Raw genomic sequence first — 14,183 nt, 5'->3', positions numbered from 1 at the left:
GATTGAGAGTCTGACAGAGAGTCCGCGTTTCCCCTTTACCAAGTTTATGTTATTTCCTCGTGTCTAACTGTTTACAAATGAACAGTCAATCGAGAAGGTATGCCTCTCACCTTTTCAGTCGGGCGGCTAAACATTCAGTTACTAGTATCACATGTACGAGCACAACCAAGCTCTGTTGTGAAACCTAGACAGAACGAGAGTGAGCAAGTCCCAGGGTTGGTTGTGCTGTGACACCATGTTGCTGTAGCTTAGCTTGCTACATTTATTTGGGGGCTAACGTTAACTTCAGTGTAGTGAAGCTTTATTTAATGTGGAGTAACTGTTTAGCTTAGATCACTAAACTTTCCAATAGTGTGCCTAAAACTGTTAATAAGCAGTATGACATTGAAATTAACATAATGTTATGTTTGTCAATAAACCAACAAACTACTAAAGTGCGGTACCTAGTGGTAAAATGTGGTATACTGGTCCGGTTCAGTGTTTGGCTTGAAAATGTTTACACCGTCTCAAGCCTACTAACTAATTTGAACATATACCTTTGGTCCAACTCTCTATTTTCTGATTTGTAATCACTATCATTATATTGGTTGGCCAATGCTTTTTTCACACTTTCACAATAACTTCTAGTAAAAACCTTAAAGGCAATCTGATGTCTTCAACCATTATTGCAAGTGTGTTTGGCTCAATGCATAGCTGTACACGTACACCCATAAACCTTACTCTACAAGTTGCTGTTATATCTACCTACTGTATTCTCATCACGTAGCTATATAGAGCCAGTTGTAGACATGGCCGTAGCCAGCTATAATGTAACCAAGGTCCGGACCTCAGGAATTATTTCCTAAAAACCCACTGTATCTCTGCCTGACATGAAACCGCTTAAAAATGACAGCGAGACCGGACCACACCGCCTACTCAGCTGAATGTGTGCGTAGGCCTGTGACAATTATCATATTACAGTGTTTCCCACATAATTAGATTCTATTTGTGGTGGTAGCTGACCCAGGGTGGGGGGTGCACACACGGAAAGAGGTGCAGACTTCTTATATTAATTGTAAGGGCAATTTTTTTTTATGCAAAATTCTGCAGGTAACAATTACATTTTTTTAATTTAATGGTATAATGCAGTAAGGGAAGGGGGCTTTCGCATCTGACAACAAAGTCCACTTCATTTGATTAGTATGAACAGGGCACAACCGTATGGGGCAGTTAAAGAAATGTAGGAGTGACTAACATAAGGTAACTGCTATTACAGTTGTAGCTAATTCGTACAATAATACAATAGTGTTATGAATACAAAACATTATGAAGTGTAATGTTTTCTATTTTGAAATATTGATAAATAAATTGTCCGTTATGTAGAGTAACAGACTGCCCCTACAGTTCGGCAGGCATGATTGTGAACACGCCTCAGCATAGAGGCGGAGCGAGACCACGTCTCTGCATATTCAGGGAGTCAGGGCAATGCCGCTAAGCACTCAAAACTCACTTTCATGCGTAGCCTACTCCCAAATGGCTCGCATCAGGTGTTAAGTCAATCAGTTTTTATTTTTACAGGTTATGAAACTGTCTCAATTTCAAACTGGCCGCGCAGACCGATAGCAGTAGGAGCTCCGGTGGATGGAGAGCTTTGCGTTTATCTGTGTTTTAAGCCCCCAATGTCTCTTTCCAGGCAGCGCTGCCTGGAAGGCACTAGGATTAGGCAATGGTTATGGTTAGGGTTAGGTGCCTTGAAGTCAACGGTCGCAGCGCTGCCTGGAAGGAAACGTTGGGGGCTTAAAACACCATCAAGCGAGCTCTGCGTCCATCAGCAGCGGTTTCTCGCTGCGCCGCCGGTCCCCGGAGCAGCATGGTCACCTGGAGAGTCTGGTACAGTCTGACTCTGCAAACGCTGGCTGCTGAAAATCAGACGTTTTGGCGCTAGTGACATTCCTCTGGCGCTGGCTAAAACCTCTTTAAGGGGCGCCAAAACTTTCTCTATGCAGTATAAACCCTGAATAAATACCGGTAATAACTTAATAATACTAACCATTACTGTACGTACACACCACCGCCGACTTGAGCTTCTAAAGATACCGGAAGTCATTAATTTTCAATGGAAGCTGGCTTCTCTCAGCTGCAAGGAGCATCAAATCTGTCGGCGTCGCATTTTGAGCAACCAGAGCGTCAATCAGAAAGTTGAAAGTAGGTCAACTTTATGGTAATGAGCTATGACGCGGTTCAGCGGCAAGCAGCGGCAACCAATCGGAATATAGACGTCCTTCGCGCTGGCTGATTCTGGAGAAACATACGATGTAAACTTTCGTTCCTACCAAAACATTAGTTCCGAGAAAAAGGAGGAAAAGCTCATCATGGCCATTGCTGGATTCTCTATCATTTATGATATTTGCGTATAGGGACCAGTTAACGTTACCTGCCGGTCACATCGTCTCTAAACAGTCCGCTCACGGTGAAGTCCTGCACGGATCAACAGCTGGCGGCTGCTCACTCTGCCTGCATGCTGCTGCGGTTCAGCAGCTAACAAGCGAGTTAACTGCTAACAGACACCGCTGCGACCAACAACCAATACAAATTCTGTCATTATATATGTAATTTATAAAAGGTTTCTAGTGTCAATGTATTGGCCGTGCAGTGGCTGCTTGTGCTTTTTCCATGATCGAACATAGAATGCTGCTACGTCAGAGCAGCCAAAGCGTCTAACAGCTTCCCCGTACTTTTTGACAAGCGTCCTTGACAGGGCGGCCAGAGCTTCTTTGCAGCTCAAGTCGGTGGCGGTGTGTACAGTTAAACTCCGGATCGACTCTAGCCATCTTCTCTCCGGGGGGAAAAGATCCATGTAGGTCGATGTCTTCTTCTGTGTGTTAATTAGCGGATCGCAAACCAAGTTTAAGGCTCATACCGCCACCTACATTACTGTATTGGAGTGTGTAGAATAATCAATGGCATTAATTAATCTGCACGGAGGAGTAGGGTCTGTTGCGTTTGTGTGTGTGTGTGTGTGTGAGAGACAGACAGAGAGAGAGAGAGAGAGAGAGAGAGAGAGAGAGAGCGCATATCCGGCAGTATGTGGCGGTCAACATTGATTGTGTGGCAGGCCAATCTATGTAATATAATATCAATGTACAGGAAACACTGCATTATTATCTAATTGTCTTTTTTTATAATCGCGGTTTCTTTGTTTAACCGCAATTAACTGCTAACATTAGCTAAGGTTTTAAAGCGTGTGACTGGTAATTGTTTATTTTGTTTAAATATGCCAAATTGTAATTATTTAAGTGGTTATTGGTCAAACTATATATTTTTACTAGGGCTGTCAATCGATTAAAAAAAAAAAATCTAATTAATTAAATACTCTGTGATTAATTAATCTAAATTAATTGCATACATAATTTTTGCCCGGTGCCTTAACCGATACTTTTTAAGAAAGTTAAAAAGAAAAAAAAAAGAAGGGTACTAAACAACAGTCGGCAACATTAAAGAAGGCTTGTTTATTGCTAAGGCCATATGGTCAAAATTAAATGATTTAATAATAATGTAATAACTATAACAATAACTTATTTCACTAGTGAATTGCTGTTGAATGAGAAAAACAACTACCAGATGGGAAAAGGGCCTTTAACAACAACTTTGAATACACCACGAGGCTGTAGGTTACCAGTTTCATTGAACAATGGCAGCTGCACATTGCATCCCGGTGTTGAATCCTCTACAGTAAAATACAGTCACACTTTACACCGTTTAGTGTTAGCTGTCAGCACTGTAACCGTGTTTCTGTTTCCTGTAACGTCTGTTTCAGAGCATCCGAGAGAAGCGCAGACATATCAGTGGCACCGGAATGAGGCGCCGAAATCCGCGTTGCTATTCGTTCTGGTAGATGCAGGTCATGAAGGCACCTGTGCCATATTAGCACCGGATTTCGGTACCCAACCCTATTCAGGAAGAAGATCTGTATAAGTAAATGTTCCAATTAAATGTAAAAATGCCCTCCTTCATTTTACAGCCGAATGGTGGCTAGAACGGGTCTGGGTCAAAGTTCAATATGGAATGGATTAATCTGCGTTATTTTTTTTAACGCGTTATTTTTTCTCAGATTAATTAATCGAAATTAACGCGTTATTTTGACAGCCCTAATTTTTACTATTATTTCAATTGTTAGTTGTTCATAGCAACAAAAATGACATTTTTACAGTTAGAAAAAATATTTGATGATAATAAAACAGCCGTTACTTCACAGGCCGTGTACTTGTGTTATTACATTATCTGGGTCACATAACTGTGATATAACCAAAAGGGATCCTGGAATTCATTCAAAACTAAAAGTTTTTTTTTTTAAAGTAACACATTAATAAATCTTTTTAAATTTACTGAGGGAGACAATTTTATTCTTAATCGCAATTATTTTTTAGACAATTAATTGTACAGCAAAATTTTTAATTGTTTCAGCTCTAAATGTGCGCCACGGACCTTTTGCTTTTTATATCAGCACCCATGTTAACAGTTAGAGCAGACGTGGCTCCTGCCTGTTTGCTCTGTGAGGCGCGTCTCAATGATCAATGATCTGTTGATAGCCATATCGACATCATAACTGACACCTTTCACTACAGTTTCAATGTGTAAAAACAACATTTACTTATTTTTACAACTAAACATGTATGCTTCTTAGCATACCTTTTTTTGTTAAAATATAAATTAAATGAAGAAACCAGGACAGATAGGAGCACAGACAGAGTGTTAGAAGTTAAGCATCAGTAGTGTTGGAGCTTGGCCTATTTAAGGACTAAACGTCAGGATATCTCAGCTTTTTCCCATCCTTTTTTTATCTGTCACTGAACTTTATGAACTGGAGAATATGATCACTGTGAACCATATTAGAGCTTAGATCGGGCCCAAAAAAATCAAGCCCGACCCTACCCAAGCCTGTGCACGTCGTGTCCAAGCCCGGCCCAGCCTGACACATTAACTGTAATTATGAGCCCGAGCCCGATTTAAACCCGACAATTTTTTACAACTGACGTTCTCAACTACAATTCCGAGTTGTTTGAACTACAGAAATCTGTTTAGAATTATCTTAATAAATACTGGTAATGCAACAAGGACGAAGCATGTAAACTGCGCTATTTGTTTGTTCAGAATGGAATGGATCGCAAATGGATCCGAATGAGAAATGTAAAAAAAAAAAAACTCAAACCTAGCTCCCTCAGCCGAATAGTGTGGGTAACAGATCAAGGCAGCAACATAATCAAAGCCCTGGAACCATGTAGGAGACTTTCTTGTCTCGATCACCAATTAATACTGTCCTTCGCCACGGTCTGCGATGCAGCATGAAACACGGCGGAACCAGCCGGTGTTAGTTAGCTAACGTTAGCTTGCTAACTCCGCCTTAACGTTACCTCTTCGCCACATCGTTGACAGAAAACGAGAGACCCGGTGCTATTACGGCACCGGTGGCTTAACGACCGCTATCTACCGGACCGAATTGCAACGCGGATTTCGGTGCCACTGAAATGCCTGCGCTTCTCTCTGATGCTCCGAAAACGGACGTTAGCGGCAACCTAAACATCGCCGTATGTCACGCTAGTTAACACTACACTTGGCAGCAGGTAATGTTAGCCTACCGTTAGCTGGAGTAAACAGGGTTAAAATGCTGACAGCTAAACGGTGTAAAAGTGTCTGTATTTCACTGTAGAGGAACGTATGACAGTGTGCAGCTGCTGTTGTCGGAAAAACAACACAGATGTTGCGTTTAGGCCTGTCGCGATAGTCAATAAATCAATTAATCGCACGATAAAAAAAATTAGCTCGATAATTTTTCCGGCCACGATAATTTCCATTTGCATGCTTGTTTGTTTTCATTGTCTCTCTCTCTCTCTCTCTCTCTCACTCTCTCTCTCGCTCTCTCTCTCTCTACCAAAGAGACTGGAGGACCACTCTCGGTTCCTTAGCGTAACGAGGAGTCGCATGGTCTTTGTGTGGAGGCGGGACTCCTGGCGGAGAGAGAGAGAGAGAGAGAGAGAGAGAGAGAGAGAGACAGAAAATGCGAGTAGTTGGAGCGGGGTTTTCCGCAGCACTTTGCCGCTAAGGCGCTGTCAAAAAAAGAAGACGTATATGAGCGATATCCGCCGTGTTACTCGGCGTCCGGTTTTCTCCCTTTCATTCCAAACCACGCAGTTGACAACCTGCAGGTGGAGGCGGTGAAGACAGGCACGGACATAAACGCCGCTGTGGACTTGTCAGTCTTGCAAGCGGTTTCAGGAAAGTGGCTGCATGTGTCCGACAATGCACAGAATATTAACCGGTACAAGCCTACAGCTGTCAGTGTGTCAGAGGCTCCCGGACGGTGAACTGAGACTCCGTTACCTGCTTGTCAAAAATCGCCACTTACTAGCTAATAAATTAGCCTAAGGTAAACACTAGCTATCAGTAAACAGAAGTGACGTGGTGGCTGGCGTCGGTTTGTGTGCGTGCGTGTGTGTGTGTGTGTGTGTGTGTGTGTGTGTGTGTGTGTCGGCCCGCCCCCCGCGAAGCTCCGACCTGCAGATGAGCAGAAGAAAGTATAGCTGCACCTTCACCAAAATGAAGACTGAAAAACAGAACTATTTTGGTACAAACATTTACTCGCCATGTGGCAGATAGTCATATAGAAATAGATAGATATAATGTATTATTTAAATTTAATATTTAATGTTTAATAAATAATTGTTAAATGCAGTACAGAGTCTGTAGTCTATCACAAACACTCGACGACTGCTGCAAACATTTGATAGCCAGTATGAATTACCTGGGAGAACATACGGGTCACAAACGGCAATTCCACAACTATACAACACCGTGAAAGACAACATACTAAAGGAGATCAAAGACATATTGTGGATATTTAAAATGTCTTCCAGTTCCAGTGTTAAATATTCTTTAGAAATAAAAGTTTATTGATCTTTGAAAAGGTGTACCTGCATTATTATGTCATTATCATTATATTAGATGAAAATGGTCTCAGAACGACAATATTATCGTTTATCGCAATAATTTCTGGGACAATTTATCGTCCAGCAAAATTTGTTATCGTGACAGGCCTAGTTGCGTTCACTTGAAATTTGCCTCGCCAGCCTCGTGCTGCACTCAAAGTTGTTGTAAAATACCCTTTTTGCAGGTATGCGGATTAAATATCAGCTAATAATCAACTGTAAAGTAGCTACACCTTTTAAAGGATCCCTTCGGTAAATCAGCCTCTGCCGGGTAGAAATTAGTGAAATTGTATTAAAAAAAATACATATATAAAAAAAAGTTAACACCAACATTTAGTGGCAAAATCCATTGTTATGTCTACAAAATTATTTTAGATATAGTATAAGTTAAAGTTTAAGTCACCACTACCTCTGGTCAAAATATTGACTTAGTATCTCAGAATATAAACTAAGAATCTCAAAGTAATGAGAACATTTAAAATATTGACTTAGAATCTCAATATATTGACTCAATATCTCAAAGTATCGACTTAGTATCTTAATATATTGACTTAGTAATAGGGGTGTAACGGTACGTGTATTCGTACCGGACTGTTTCGGCTCAGGGCTTTCGGTGCGGTGCACATGTGCACTGAATGCAATCTTTTGTGTGCGGAACATAGGTCAATTTTCGTGTTTCCACATGAACATATTAAGTGGCGGAAGTCTCCGCGTTCAGCGCAAATCCCGCCCTGCAGCTGATTCTAAAGTTTTCATTGGTCATGTCAATATGTCAATCACTGTACAGATTGCCTACACCAAACACTGATCTCTAAACCTACCCGCCGTCACTGTAACCTAAACCAATGAAATCGACTGCAGGGCGGGATTTCCGCTTAAGTGGTTTGGGGAAAAAAATAAAAATCACACACCGCGCGCTGTACAACAACATACACGGCACGCTTTAGCCCAGCCTCTCGCTAGCTAGCGTCATGGCCAATGCAGACAAGCCCATAGACAGTATGGACAAGCCGGAGCTTGAAGAGCCACCCATATCATTAAGGTCTCCTGTTTGGGAATACTTCGGTTTCCCAGTGAAATACGTCAACGGACAAAGACTAGTCGATAAGACGAAAGCCGACATTGCTCAGTAATGATCGGGTATGTTTCTGGCAACACTTCAAACTTGTTAACGCACTTGAAAAGGCATCACACGAGTGTGAACATCACTACTACAAGGAAAAAAACGACCGTAATTCAAACGCAGCTCCCGTTGGCATTTAAACAGACCTTTGCTGGTAATTCCAATCGGGCCAACGCAATAACGAAAGCAATTGGTGTTTTTATAGCAGCTGATCTACGACCATACTCAGTTGTTGACAAGCTGGGGTTGGTAATGCTGCACTGTAATCTATAAATGTTATTTATTTATATTTTTCATTATATTTTATTATGTGATAATGGTTTGAGACGGAGAGTATTTTATTTAGTGGAGAACTTTGTGCAGTATTTTATTTCTTATTCTTTTTTATTTTATATATACAACACTTAAAAAGTGTTTAAAAAAGTGTAAACAAATTGTTAAAAAAAAAGTTTAATGTAATAAACAACCTGCAGTTTAATGTTTGCATTTCTTTCCCTTACTGTACCGAAAATAAACCGAACCGTGACTTTAAAACCGAGGTACGTACCGAACCGTGATTTTTGCGTACCGTTACACCCCTACTTAGTAACTTAGAATATTGACTAGGAATCTGAAAGTAATGAGAAATTTAAAAATATTGACTTAGAATCTCAATATATTAACTTCTGCACACCGGCGTGCAAAGTATTACTTTGTATTATGGAGTCTGGAGATCCTTTTTTCTTGTTGAAGGAGAAATCTATTCTTGGGACATGTTTGTTTCTACTGTTTCAACTGAATTTTATTAATGCTGATAGTGTTTGGATGCTTTCAACAGTTTGTTCGAATTCTGCATTAGCAAAACACAATTTTTTTATAAAATGATAAATCTTTACCCGGACAGGTGACTTTTGTGCATGGACATGGACGTGAAACGTAAATGTACCTGTCCAAAGGACAAGTGCCTCAAAAAGTGAATGTCAAGCCCTGATGTAGCACAGTTTACCTCAAACTCAAGTCAGTGCGGGACATAGCCTACACCCAGAGCTATGGGAGAAGCTGGAGAGGCATAGCTTGCTCCCCACCGAATAAGGCTAATAAAGTAATGATTAAAAAAACACAAATGCTTGGTCAAGGGCCCGGCCCGGCCCGATCATAGCGGCGTAAAAAACATCGGCCCAGCCCGAGGGTCGGTCGGGTTCGGGCTCGAGCTCGGGCAGAGAATCTAAACTCCAAACCATATCAATGCATTCTTTTCTGAATATTATGTAAAGCAACTGTCTGTATTTGTTACAGAATGAGCTGCCAGTACAGTTTTTCAGTACATTGTATTGGTCGAAGCAAGACTCTCTTAATCAAATAGGTAGGACTTTAGTCGACAAAAGGTGACTGTCCTGCAGCTCCGACAGTTAAGTTTAGACACCAAAACGACTAGTTAAGATTAGGACTGTTGTTTGGGGATTTGGGCTTTTATTTTTCTAATCCGTACATAACTTGTTTGCTAACATAAGATAAGGTCCTAAGGGGTATGACTGTAGATGGTAATTGTTGATTTTGTTTAGATGTGCCAAATTGTAATCATATAAGTGATAATTGGTCGGACTGTTTAAGCTAAAGCTATGCTAGCGGCAGCTGTCACGTGTTGCCACAGCAACTCCAAACAGCCTAGTCTGTAGCCATCTAAAGCCAGAGAAATTGAATAGGCTGTGTTTTTGTTAATGATTAATGCTTTTTGTGTGTGTGTGTGTGTGTGTGTGTGTGTTTGTGTGCGTGTGTGTATGTATGTATGTGCGTGTGTCTTTCACGTCACAGGCAGACACCACACGCAGAACGCTTTACAGCAGCGGGGGGAGGGTGGGTACCGGCTTTGACTCGAGTAAATTTTTTCCTGCTTCCAACGTTACATCCAACGTTACATGATTGCTGAATATACCAAACTAACTTGTCTTCACTTTCCTGGAGCACGAGCGGATAGCATACAGGAACATCGCAACTGTTGTGTAAGTTTGCCTCTGACTGTTACCACTTAGAACTTATTACGTTAATACCGCCGTTTAAAAAAAGCAAATCATACGCCTATTACCAGGGTACCTGAAATGTTACACCTATAACGTACTGTATATCTCACTCACAAAAACCAAAAACCTGGCCAATATATTTATTACAGCCAATAGATAAAGTACTCGACGGGGGACACAACACCTAATTATAATTAATGTATTTAACAGTATTTCCCCTAGGTTGACTGCAGTAATTTAAAAAAAAAACATTTTGACGACGCTCTCGGGGGGAGGTTCGACGGCTTTGACTTTGACTGTTTTGCGTTACATGATTATTGGATATATCGTTAACAACCAAACTTTTTTTTGGCTTTCCCTGAGCAACAGCGGATTGCTTACATGGACATCGCACCAGAGACGAGACAACGCCACCATCATTAAACTGTGGTGATATCATGCAATATCGTTGACGAAAAAGACAACACTACAATGTTTTCTCTCTCTCTCGCTCTCTCTCTCTGCACACACACACACACACACACACACACACACACACACACATACAACATAAACATGTCAGGCTTCAATGACTTACCAGGGTGAATTATAAAGATCATTGTACAGTTATTAATCACACACATGCACACTGAGGTGTTCTTTCTCTCTTACTGTAACAAACACACACGCATATATGAATAACATACACGTGGAAGAACAGTCCGAAGCTAAATGTGAGATTGTCTCTGTAGGCTACTCGCTCCGGTTCTGCTGGTTGATTAACGCAGATATGTGCTGATTGGCTCTCATAACGGGCCAGATGGGTAGCACACCGCCATGAGCCCATGAGGCAACTGTCTGATTACTCCACATTTTTAATGTGATATTTTGTGATTAAATTCAGAATCTGCCACGTTCTCTGTCAGGTAAATATAGTAGCACAATGTCTTCCTCTGATGTAGTAAGGTAGTGACGTAGCCTACACTGTAAGTCAGTAGTAGGCTATGCAGTGGAGTTACATATTAAGTGGTTTGGGGTCCTTCTGTAAGTAATTCTGGGTTACAATTTGGTTTTGAAGAATTCTACAAGCAGCAATACCACAGGCCAAGCAATCGGCCTGTTCCAAACAGGCACATTTTCAACCGGCACTGTACTAGTTTAACAAATTGAATATAAAAGGCACCACTTAAAAAAGAATGATTTTTAAAGTGCAGTTTTCTACTGATATTTTCTTTTAACTAACAGAAAAAATGTCTGAGTGTCTTTCGCAATATGTTTATTGCACCAGTTGATATCTCGATGACAATTTTTTTTAAAAAACGGTATATTGTGCAGGCCTAGATGATGATAAATGTCAATTTTCATGTTCATTTAAACAAAAAATACAATGTTTCATGACAATAAAGGTTTACTTCATAGGCTGTGTACTTGTGTTACATTGTTTGGGTTACATAACAGTGTTATAACCAAAAGATGTAGCCTATCCTGGGATTCATTCAAAACTAAAAAAGTAATAAATAAATATTTTTATATTTGACTGAAAAAGAAGATCCGATTTTATTTGGATAATCAATTATTTTAACCCAGCCCTAGTTGAAATTGTGTTAGTGTGGCATTAAACCTAAATGTTCATATTTGTGTCGTCATTCACAGTCTTTTATCAACACTGTGGCTGTCTTCCAAGCTGTTTTGACTGATTACTTCATTGATGAGGCACTTCCATTTAATGGACAAGGTGTATAAAACATTGCATCCTGCCACACAAAATTGTTGTATACACAAGGAATCCTAATATCCTAATATCATGTGGAGACTGCAGTGTCACTGGCTGCAGAAGGAAAGAACAGGGTAAACAGGGACTACAGGAGGGGAATACAGATGCTCAGTATCACTGCTATCAAACTGCACCATTACAGCCGGGCTGGCTCTTTGGTAGAGAATAGCCTACAGTATCTAGAATGATAACTTCATATTTATTAGCATCATTAAACCTGATAGTGGTATAAGTGTGATTGCTTGCATCCTTAAACCAAGTGACCAGTCAGCCAACCAAATCAAACAGACAGCAGCCTGCCAACCAGTCACTTCCATTTGCACCTCTGTAGATAGATAGATAGATAGATAGATAGATAGATAGATAGATAGATAGATTTCATCTCTACAAAGTAAAAGCATGGCAGCAGATAGATAGATAGCTAGATAGATAGATAAATAGATAGATATATTTCACCTCTACAAAGTAAAAGCACGGCAGCAGAGTGACACTGTCCTTGGTCTCATTCCCGCCTTTCAGCCGCTCCTTGGCACGAGACATCACGACCGGCAGGTGGTCTCTCCCGTTGCCGGGAGACAGGGAGCTGTACTTAATTCCCGTCGTAATTTTGGCGAAATTCCGACAGAGTTTGGTTCCCCCAAGCCCTTAACGGAGGACCTCCATCGCCTGGCGAGGTGATGCCTGTAAATGGGATTTGTCCGTGGTCGCCCCTTAAATGCGGTTTTTGGGGTTCAAAACACGGTGCCAGCGCATGGCTGGCACTGCCTTCCCCAAAGCTGTTCGCCCTGTGTGCTGACATTAAAACTCATCGTGAAAATGACACCGACGTTCAGAGGAGAGCACCTGCCTCCGGTCAGTAACGTTTCAGCACTCACTCTGCTCTGCCTCTGCTGCAGAAGATCAAGTTAGCTACAGTAGCAGTTACAGTTCCTGTCATGACTTTCAAAATAAACCCATTTGGCTATTTCTCCGCACTGTTTCCTATGCAAACAATAATTCCACTGGGCATTTTAAACGTATGAAAACCTTATTAATATAGTAACTAGACTTCCAAAGGGGTTTTACTTTCTTTTTTATGTTTAATTTATACTACAAAGATTATAACCACATCTGGTCTATTAGCCGCACTGCTAATTTTGGCTAACTTGACTCTGACAGCAGGTGCCAGGCAGTGGAGGAGATAGCATAAATGAGAAGATGTAACGACGTCTCACTCTGCACCAAATTAGGGCAAAAGCCTTTTGTAGTTTCAGTTTTAACATACTTTTTTATGATCCACAGACCTCGCTGTGTCACTGTGAACCATTTTTGCTAACGTAAATAGTTCTCTTTGTGAATTTTTCACAGTGTGGTCTAGCAGGCCTGCCTGTGGTCAGTAGCCACAGGCAGGCCTACTGACATTTGGAAAGAAAGAAGAAGAGATAAGATATAAGAAAAGAAAAGAAGACCAATTCTATTCACCTCCTGGGTAACAAACCTCAGTCGCCTACGTTTGAATAGACTGAAATGTGTCTGTAGCACACTTGGTCAGATTATTAGCTATCTTGTTCTCATATTCTTTAATAAAATACTTATTATGTCAAATTGTATTACCTTATATTTCCAATTGCCCCCAGGTCTGGCCTCTATAGGCCTTTAAAAAGAACCTAGCTAGCTATCACTAGCAGTTGATTTCTTATTTGGACTAGTGCAGTGCCTCTTTGGAGCGGGCCGAATCCTTGGTCCCTGTCATTTTTTTTCTCAACAAAACTTCAACTTCATTTAACTAACAGCCTGTGTTCCACCTTTGCTGTTTGAGGCTCCCAGACCGTGGTCGGGAAGTACAGGGGAGACGTTCCCTCTAGGGCCGACGCTCTGGCAGTATTAACTACAGATGAAACCACCGTGTCTGTTTTATTGTTCACTGTTAACTCACTTTACATTGTCTTCACTACGTTTGTTATCTCTTTTCCCACTCGCTTTTTCCTCACAAAGCCACAGTGTTACTCTTACTGACGTCACTCAACACACCTGCCATTCTCGCTCTAAGATACTCTCGTAACGTGGTTCTATCCAGCAGTTTGTGTAAATGTCATGTTTTAATCTATTGATACATGTTCACAGGGACGTTTTTCTCGTTTTTTACGTGGTGGCCAGCACAAAAATGTGAAGTAATGTATTTCAATGGGAAGCATATTTCGTGGTCACAGCACAAAAATGGTAGGGAGTAGTATAAAAAGCCGAAAATCCGCGTAGGGAGGTTGGTCAGGGTGGTGGATGGGTCAAACAACACAGGACTTTCACCCGGGCGAGCAGGGATCGCGTCCCGCGTGTGGCGTTTTGTTTCCCGTAGTCTTCCTAATTACAAC

General features: G+C 41.1%; 1 protein-coding gene across 1 annotated transcript in view; it reads right to left on the bottom strand.

The window, feature by feature from the left end:
* LOC116040844 (phospholipid phosphatase-related protein type 4-like) overlaps nucleotides 1-12,743 on the bottom strand; it is a 107,165-nt gene extending 94,422 nt beyond the window's left edge. The window contains exon 1 of the mRNA XM_031286541.2: nucleotides 12,292-12,743. Coding sequence (XP_031142401.2) covers nucleotides 12,292-12,375 — 84 coding nt within the window. The 5' untranslated portion in view covers nucleotides 12,376-12,743. The remainder of the gene's footprint in view (nucleotides 1-12,291) is intronic.
* Nucleotides 12,744-14,183: the final 1,440 nt, after the last annotated feature.

The sequence above is a fragment of the Sander lucioperca genome, chromosome 9 (genome assembly GCF_008315115.2).
Source record: "Sander lucioperca isolate FBNREF2018 chromosome 9, SLUC_FBN_1.2, whole genome shotgun sequence".
NCBI lineage: Eukaryota > Metazoa > Chordata > Actinopteri > Perciformes > Percidae > Sander > Sander lucioperca.
Note: the sequence above shows the minus strand (reverse complement) of the source record. Positions and strands in the feature narration are given on the sequence as shown.